The sequence below is a fragment of the Cupressus sempervirens genome, chromosome 10, assembly GCF_028749045.1.
Source record: "Cupressus sempervirens isolate cs-2001-9-10 chromosome 10, ASM2874904v1, whole genome shotgun sequence".
NCBI classification, from domain to species: domain Eukaryota; kingdom Viridiplantae; phylum Streptophyta; class Pinopsida; order Cupressales; family Cupressaceae; genus Cupressus; species Cupressus sempervirens.
In genome coordinates, this window is record NC_143127.1 from 327174193 (window position 1) to 327184418 (window position 10226).

General features: G+C 33.2%; 1 protein-coding gene across 1 annotated transcript in view; it reads left to right on the forward strand.

Moving 5' to 3' along the window:
• Positions 1-9044, forward strand: part of LOC149533946 (MADS-box protein AGL24-like) — a 126719-nt gene extending 117675 nt beyond the window's left edge. The window contains exons 6-8 of the mRNA XM_089804701.1: positions 8311-8352; positions 8576-8664; positions 8768-9044. Of these exons, the coding sequence (XP_089660827.1) occupies positions 8311-8352; positions 8576-8664; positions 8768-8774 (138 nt within the window). The 3' untranslated portion in view covers positions 8775-9044. The remainder of the gene's footprint in view (positions 1-8310; positions 8353-8575; positions 8665-8767) is intronic.
• Positions 9045-10226: the final 1182 nt, after the last annotated feature.

Below are 10226 nucleotides of genomic sequence, written 5' to 3' on the forward strand. Positions count from 1 at the left end.
CATCCTTTTAAAGAGAAATGGATGATAGATATTAAGAGGAAAAATAAATGATGGTGAATAATCCTCATGTTGAATTTGGTGGAAAAGAATCTCAAGAGGTGAAATCAATGGATATGTTTGAGAGGCAAAATATGTGTGGAGGAGAAAAAGAGATTTCATTTCGTTGGAAAGTTTGCATTCATAGTGTAGACAAAAATGTGTTTTTCTTTTATTTTTAAATTAGAAGATTTTTTTTTCATATGCATACATAGGATAATGGGGGTATATTTAATTAAAATGGAACAAGCTCTTCTAATTATATAAAATACTTAGGATAAGGTGACCAAAACATAAGGTATAATCAAATAATAAAATGATGACTTGATCAAACATTAATTACATGTAGATTCGATCAAGCATAAAATAGATTTACAAAATGGGGGCATATGGTTTAGATGACCATTTTTGGTTGATTATGGTTATGGTCTTCGGTAGCTACAACACGAAATTCCACATTGCACATAACAACACTTCAAACTTATACATATCCATGCATACAACTAAGGACATAGATTTTGTTTCACAAATGATCATCCTACACACTCCATCAATAATTTATGATTTATTTAGACCATCCTCACACTTGCAAGATCATCCATTCATGACTAAAAATCTTTACCAAACATAATTCAAATTAGGTGGGAACTTAATAATTTCATTGTTGGAAAGGAACAAAAAGTGGACAACACCATGTGTTAACTAGGAGAAAAATATAAAACATACACATCACTTTTCAATTTAAATTCATCAAATATTTTTATGTGAAGATGTAAACACTTGAGGTCAGCAAAACCTAGAGTAAATATCATAAAACTTTGAACACATGCGTCTAAAACAAAATATAAATTATTTCTACTAAATTAAACAAAGTAACAAATATTAAAGCTCAATTGCAAATCCAGAATGCCATAAACCATCAAGAAAAGAAATATGGAGCATGCATTTCTTATGAGAATATCTTCCAAACACTACACAAAATGGTGAATACCAATTCTTTTGAATTGATACCTGAAGCAAGAAATCATAAACTAGGTTCTGAGCATTGCTTAACAATATACCCAAATCACACAAATAGATTTTCAATATAGAAGTAGCCCAAAGCATATATCTCAGCACCAGTTTATGAAAACTCAAGATCATTTGTAATAACCAGCCACCAATGACAAAAAACCCATGTTGACATCAATGAAAACATCATATCATTTTCTCATTTTGCTCAAACCTACAACTAGATTGGAATATGTTTGTAAAATATTATTTTCAATATTTCATTTTTATTATCAAGTATTTTAGAAGAACAATCAAAACTATTAGTGCATTTATATATTCATGAAAAATAAAATTTGATAAATTATATTTTTAATTTTAAAAAGATTGTAATAAAATTTAACATTGAATTTACTATGCATATATGTAAGAATTCACCTTAGGGCAAAATAACACCAAGATCAAGAAGCTCAAACACTAGCACAATATGGACCAATAATGGATGATTAGAATAAGAATAATGAGAATATCATATGTGTACATACACACTAGAAGTGCCTATATATAAAGGCCTCTAGTCTTTCTAGGAGTCAACAAAGTGATAAACCTCACAACTAAGCACATGTCCACCAAGAGTTGATTATCCTCCATTGAGCATAGAAGTTAGTGTGATGATGAGAGGATAAGCTTACATAGGTTTATCTCATAAAGAGATGTTGTAGACACCATGCATTTAATTAGAGTGCAAACAACTGTGTTGTCTACATGACAACTCAGATGATTATGTAAACTCATGTGTTGTCATCAAGACAACTCATCTAACTATGCATACTTCTAGGTGTCCATATGATAAATAATAAAATAATGCATTTAACATAAGTAAACTTAAGTAAAGTGTAATAATAATTATTTATTTACACTAATGCCCCACCTTAGGTGCAACTTAGGGGAATGCACTTAATCTCACAAAAACTATGATGAAAATGCATAATGGATCCCGTCTACTAGGCCATGTTAGATACCCATGTACAAATGCAATGCAATCTCTCTGAAAATGGAGAAAGAGGGAAAACCTCATGGGAAAAATCCTCCTCCAAAAAGAAAGAAAAGGACAATAAAGAAGTATGAGAAGGAAGAAGACCTTATGTAATTAAAAGATCTCTCCCATAAGAAAAAAGAGAGAATTCAAGGGACTCCCCTTTCTAAAATATCTTGCACCCTAAAGAGATCTCACAAATGAAGATACTTGACCTCAGTGAAGGGTTTGGTGAATATATTTGTAACTTTCTCTATTGTAGGACAATACTGCAATGCAATGACCTGCTCATGTATCATCTCTTTGATATAGTGCATATGAACCTCAATGTGTTTGGTTTGCTGATGCTGAATTGGATGTTTTGAGATCTCAATAGCACTCTGATTATCACAATGAATAACTATAGGTTTAGGTATTTTAAATTCAAACTCCTTCAAAATATGTTGTAAACAAATAGCTTCAATAGCTGCAATGAAATCTCCTCGAAACTCAGCCTTAGTTGAAGAAAGAGAAATAGTATTTTGCTTCTTACTCTACCAACAGATAGGGCTAGAACCAAGATGAAACATGTAACTTGAAGTAGACTTATGAGAATCAAGATCCCTTGCAGAGTCTGAGTCTATATAACAAACCAACCGAAGTATAGTACCTGCTCCTTAGTGTATCCCATGTGTATGTGTACCTTGTATGTAGTGCAAGATGTATTTGGTGGCCTTCCAATGAAGCTCATGTGGCTCTTGCATGAAGCAAGAAACCATGCCAACTGCAAAAGTTATGTTAGGGTGTGTATGTGTCAAGTAGATGAGACTCCCAACCAACTATTTGTAAAATGTAGCATCAATAAGTGGAGTGGAACACTTGGCCTCTAACTTAACACCTGAAAGAAATGGAGTAGGTGTAGGCTTGTAGTCACTTATGCAAAATCAAGCAAGTAAATCAAGAGCATACTTGGGTTGAGAAAGTGTGATCCCCACTAAAGACTGTGTGATCTCAATACCAAGGAAATAATGAAGTAATCCCAATTTTGTCATAGAAAATTTGTCCAACAAAGAAGTCTTGACACTGGCAATGATGGATGAAGTATTTCTTGTAATGATCAAGTCATCGACATAAATCATGAGTATCAAGTGTGAGTCATCCCTCTGAAGAATGTAGACATTTGAATATGAATGACATTGTGTGAATCCTACTAAGAGAAGAAAGGAATCCATCTTGGCAGACCAAGATTGAGGAGCCTGCTTAAGGCCAGAGATAGACTTTTTCAATTTGCAAACCAAAGTATTATCCTATATGAACCCATGTGGCTACCCCATATAAATCTCTTCAAGAAGATCACCATTCAAGAATGCACTCTTCACATCCATCTGATGTACAACCCAACCATGAGCTGCAACAATAGCTAGTGTCAAATGAATGGAGTTCATCTTAGCTACCGATGCAAAGGTCTCAGTATAGTCAATACCAAGAACCTGTGAGAAATATTTGGCAACAAGTCTAGCCTTATGCTTATCTACACTTCCATCTACTACAAACTTGGTCTGATAGATCCACTTACACTGAACCAACTTTCTTCCCTTAGGAAGAGGAACTAAGTCCCAAGTGTTATTTTTCATTAAAGAGTTATATTCTTCCTCCATGGCCTTGCCCCATTTAGGAACCCTTGATGCTTCCTTAAATGACTATGGATTAGAAGCAATGGAAATATATGCATGTGGAAATGATTTATGTTGTGACCTTGTCCTCCTAGTATCTAAAGGATTCCCCACCAATGAACCTATTGAATCAAGTGTTTGTTGTGCCCAATGAGGTCTAGTGGAAGAAGAATAAGGAATATCCTTAATTGTTTGTGGACCCTCGAAGGTGGTGTCCTATGAGTCAAATTTGAAGGAATATCATCTTCCAAGTCACTATCATCACTTTCCATGAAGGAGGAAGAAGGAGTTGAAGGAGCCAAACTTGGACAAATTTCTTCAAAGTGAACACTCTTCTCAAAGAAGATTTCATGTGTCTCTGGATCCATGAGTTTGTGTGCCTTAAGATGGTCAAGATATCCAACAAATATACAAGGTTTTCTTTTAGGTTCCAATGCCTTCCATTTTTGTGGAGGTATCCTTTCCCATGCTAGACAACCAAAAACTTTAAAGTGTTTTACACTTGGTTTTATGCCACACCAAGCCACAAAAGGTGTAATTCCATCTAAGGTCTTTTGTTTTGGATTTAATTGGTACAACACATGGCTTCTACCCAAAAAACTTGATCTAGAGACTTATGTTGTAGCATTGAAGTGATCATCTCCTTAAGGCTTCTATTCTTCCATTCAACAACACCATTTTGTTGTGGAGTGTATGTAACTAAATGTTGAAGATCAATATCCTCATGAGTACAAAAATCTATAAGCCTTGAGTTCACATATTCCCTTCCTTTATCTATTCATAGAATCTTGATGGCTTTCCCTAATTGCTTCTCAATGTGAGCTTTGAAGGTGATAAACTTATCAAACACTTCACTCTTATGAGCAAGAAAGAAGACCCTAGTGTAGTGTGAAAAGTCATCAATGAAGGTGAGAACATAGCAAGCCTTTCCAAATGATGGTACTAGAAATGGACCAGCTACATCACTATGAACCAATTCAAGAACAATAATAGCTCTCCAAGACTTCTCCTTGTCAAACTTCTCTTCAGAATGCTTTCCTGCATCACAACCTATACATACACCTTCTAAATACTTGGCTTGAGATAGACCTATGACCATATCCTTATTGCTAAGTTGTTGAAGGTAGCAGTAATTGAGATGCCCAAACCTCTCATGCCATAGTTTACTTTGTGAATATGAGTGGGTCAACAAGGAAAGGGAAGTGGACTTAGGCACAAAATGATAAAAATAATGAAGTCTTATCTCATGATTATCATTTCCAATTGCCACCATAGAATCATCCTTTAGATTTTTCACCACAACCAAATCAAGAAGGAATTCCACTTTGTTGCCACATCCATAGTGAGTTATTTGGTAGATTGAAAGAAGGTTGGTGCTGAGTTTGGGAATATGAAGGACATCCTTGAAGACTTCATGGTCCAACTCAACATTCCCTTTTCCTTCAACTTTCACTTGAGTGTATTTACCACATAGATGTAAGGTACATGTGATGGTTTCAAAGAGGAAAAATTATCCCTTGAAGCAACCATATGATGTGTTGCTCTTGAATCAAGAACCCATTCCTCAGAATTGTTTGTACTTGCTACCAAAGCTTGTCCCTTACCTTTTGAAGTGGTTGAAAATCCCTTATCCTTATAGGCATTTGGTACATCAATTTTATGTTTCCTCATTAAGTTTAGCAACTCATCAATCTACTTATCCTTACACTCATGTTCATCATGACCATTCTTCTTAAGATAGGCAGAAGTTTTTTTCTCCCTTTTGTTGAACTTGTTCCCCTTCTTATTATTTTTGGAAAGAGACTTGCCTTGTTGTGAAGAAGATTGTTGTGTAGAGTAAGATTGATGCGTAGACGAAGATTTTTGTGTGTCATCTTGTGGCTTAGCCTTCCACTACTTTTGCTTCTTGAATTGACATTTTTAAAACCTTGATTCCCTTGATTAGCTACCATGGCTTTGGTCTTGAAAGACTAGATAATTCCCATACTCACTAACTTTTCATGTTCTAAGACCAACATTCCTAGAAATGACTCGAATGAAGGCTTAGTGAAGGCACTACCCATCGTTAAATTGTGAGTATTATAACTAGAAATAAAAGCTGCATATTTAGGAGAAAGATGAGTCATCATATGTTTGATCAACTTTCCATCCTTGATGGGTTCACCACAATCCTTAAGTTGTGCCCTATATATGTCTACATGGGTAAGATAATCTTTGTTGGTCTCAAAATTCCTAGGATCCAATTTGAGAAGATTGTCCTCAATGGTGTAGGCCATATCTTCATCTACTATCCCATACAATGCTTCACGTTTATCTCAAACTTCTATTGGATTATTAAGGTTCCTGGTGGGATATTTGATAGGATCTAAGATATTCTTTAACAAGGTTCCTAGGGCCATTTCATGTTTTTATGCCCAGTCTTCTTTACGAGACTCATCAACATTGTCCTCAATGATGTTGGCCATATCTTCATCTACTATCCCATACAATGCTTCAAGTTTATCTAAGACTTCTATTGGATTATTAAGGTTCCTAATGGGATATTTGATAGGATTTGAGATATTCTTTAACAAGGTTCCTAGGGCCATTTCTTGTTTTGATGCCCAGTCTTCTTTACAAGAGTCGTCAACATCATCATCATGTCTCTTTGTTGCCCCAGTTACATAATATAGTAACCCTTTTTTCAACTAATGGTTCCTTTGTCTTTTCTTTTTATGTAGCATAATTATGTGGAGTTAACTTCAAAAAAGAACCCATAATGCAAAGGAAAGAGCACAATATCAAGGAGACACAAGAACACAAGACACATCCCCCCTTTTCACTCAATCAAAGAACCCCCCGAATGAATGCTTTAGGCACTTTATATGTAGTGCATTTACAATAGGCCACTTGTCAAAATGGACAAAAGTGGACTTTTGATTTTGTTGTTTACAACCTCCTCTTGGAGTTTAGATCTGGTACTTAGCAATGTATCTTGGATATACAACAATTTTGAAGTTTAATCAAAGCAATACAATGCAAAAAAGGACCTATTTATGAAATTGGTATTTCTTTCCACACAAGCCTATAATTTGATTGCAAATCTAGAAAGTAGATGAAAAATTATTCACTTTAAAAAAAAATGGAACATGAATATGTGTCTAGATGAGCCCAAGCTAAGCCTTTGAAGTTGCAAAAATTGGGATTTGCAATTTGTTGAAAATTTTAGGAACAAAGAACTCAAACATCCTTCACCAATGTGTAGATCACAAAATTCTATCCCAAAAAAAAAAAATTCTTCGAAAAGGAGTCCGTGTGAGGGAGATATCATTGTTTGAAAATCACCTCTATAATTGTTTTTCTGAACCACCGCCATCACACCTCCAAAAATCAATTGACTCTAGATTTTACCTCAGATGTCTGATTTTGATGAAACAAAAGTCAATTTGGGGTTTTTTAACCTTCTGAATATGATGCCAATATTTGATTTGCACCAGCAAGCTCCAATCTTTTCCAACAAAACCAAATCTATCTTACTGGCCTAAAATGGTAATTTTTTCATAGAATTTCAAAAATAAAATGAAAATCTAAAAAGAAAAAATGAAGAGATGCAAAAATATTCAAATCTGAAAAATGAACTGCATAGATTTAAAGAGACCATACCAATTTCGTAAATTGGGCCTTTGGGTTTTGGTTTTCAAAAAAAAATTGCCTCAGATTTGACTATGGCCTAGGGTAGGCAAATTTATAGTCAAGATTCACCGAATTGATCCTCCAGACACAATAGTGAGGTCTACTTTAGCTCTAGACACTCCAATAACTATAGATAATCTAGATCTAAATCATGGTCCTTGAAGAGGTGAGGCAAAAATGGTCTCCAATGGCTATGTGAAGAGAAGCTCTCTCAACTCTAATACCATGTAAGAATTTTCCTTAGGAAAAAATAACACCAAGATCAAGAAGCTCAAACACTAGCACAATATGGACCAATAATGAATGATCATAATAAAAATAATGAGAATATCATATGTGTACATACACACTAGAAGTTCCTATATATAAAGGCCTCTAGATTGACTAGGAGTTAGCGAAGTGATAAGCCTCACAACTAAGCACATGTCCACCAAGAGTGGATTATCCTTCATTGAGCATAGAAATTAGTGCGATGATGAGAGGATAAGCTTACATAGGTGTATCTCATAAAGAGATGTTTTAGACACCATGTGCTTAATTAGAGTGTGAAAAATTGTGTTGTCTACATGACAACTCAAATGATTATGCAAACTCCTATGTTGTCATCAAGACAACTCATCTAACTATGCATACTTCTAGGTTTCTATATGATAAATAATAAAATAATGCATTTAATCTAAGTAAACTTAAGTAAAGTGTAATAATAATTAATTATTCAAACTAACAATATAAAGTAATGACTATGTTTAAGAGAGTACATAAATGAAAGGTTTTATAAATAACATCTTTTTCTATTATTCAATATAATTTATGTTATTTCTCTATCACTATATAATTTATGTTATTTCTCTATCAATATTATTTTTAAGTATTGATAGTTTGAATTAAATAATGAGTTTATAATTGTGGGTATTTTCTTTATAGGGAAACAAACTAATGGAAGTGAATGGCATTCTATATCAAAAGGTATGACTTAATAAAAACTATCAAACATACAAGTTGTTTTTGTATTATATTTACACGAGATTGATTTTATTTTCAAAAGAAAAAATAATTCATGCAAAGATTATTCATTATGAACACTTAATGCAATTAAAATTAGATTAAATTATGATATTAAATAGAGTATAATATATTGTAAAACTACTTCAAATATCTAATGATTTGCATTTTGAAATGGGTTTTGAAGTTGAAAGAGCTCCAAAAAAGAAATCTGAAGCCTCAATCAAAAGAAAACAATGATGAGTGCGAGGATCCAAATACTACTTTACATTTAAAGTAAGTCCAATTAGCATTAAGCCTCTTTAATGTTTATTTTCTCAAATACAATATATTATGAATACATAATAAATTTCGTGTATCTTGTAATATGATGTTTCAGGTTATGAAATACATCTTTGCATTCTACTGAATGTACAACTTTAATTATATTTTGTTGTAATCATCATCATTCATAATTTGTTAAATTAAATTTGAGAGAGTTGTTTTATACTTTTAAATAGTAGGAAATAGAATTAAAATAATTATCACAATTCAAAATTTGTTAAATTGAATTTGAGAGAGTTATTTTATACTTTTAAATAGTAGGAAATAGAATACTCTAGTTGTAATTATCACAATTCATAATTTGTTAAATTGAATTTGAGAGAGTTATTCTATACTTTTAAATAGTAGGAATTTCTTATTGAAGTACTTAAATGATTTTATTTTTGATATAGCATTTATGTAAGTTTTTAAAGGAAATGTTAAGGATGTATGTATTAGTAGTAAAATAATTAATCATTTATAAAAATATTATATTTTTATAATTAAAATAAGAGTATATATATATATAGTTTATTGTAAATTCTCGATTTAATTTTTATTTTTTAAAAATAATTTAAATTTAATATCTATTTTATATTTTATGATAATTATTGTGATTTGTAATGATTGATAATTGTTAAAATAAGTGATGTATTATTTTTTCTATATACTAATGAAATCCCATTTCAGTTTTTTTTTTTGTAATAATATATAATAGTAGTTGTCTAAAAATGGTTATTGCCTTTAGATCCTTTTTTTAGTTGTCTTTTACATTCTATGTCATTTTTTACCATTTATATTCATTTTTGCATGGACTAAAGATCTCTAGATCCCCCAATATCACTATGGGTCCAACTTGATTTGTACTATAGAGCAGGATCCTACTAGTATGGGGATCCTACTAGTCTCACTTGCTATGGTTGCCACCTTCTCCAACTCTGTGAGTCCTCCAACTTGGTGATTTTGAATGGACTCTCTTGCTTCCCAGGTTTTGATCTTTTTATGTGTTGGCCTCATAGTGGGGGTGTGAGCGTGGTTGATTATATCCTCATTGTTGCTTCCTTCCTCCCCTCCACCCACAACTTTACTATCTCCCATCTTCCCTTGGTCGATGATGCCCTCCTTAGCCTTTCAATTCATGTTTCTTCCAACCCTCTACAACCCATCTCTAGTCACCCTGCTTAGATCTTCCCCCATACCCATTTCTATTTTGAGGATAGTGATCAAGACCTCTTCATTTTTCATTTGAGAAGATTCATCTATCCTACTAGCTTCATGTATAACGGTCAAGTGTCCACCATGTTTCACTCACTAACCACCATGATTTGGGAGTCAACTCTCCTCTCTATCACCCACTGCTCCATGCCCACCACTCCTAGATTTGTTTGACAAAATACTTCCCCCATGAACTAGAGGTTTGATGATACCTATAAAACTTTCCATTGCTCCTTATGCTTGTCTTTTGATACTCATTCCCCAACTTTCACCAATTTATGACTCTCTTACTAATGCTTTCTTTGCCATAAGAAGCAATT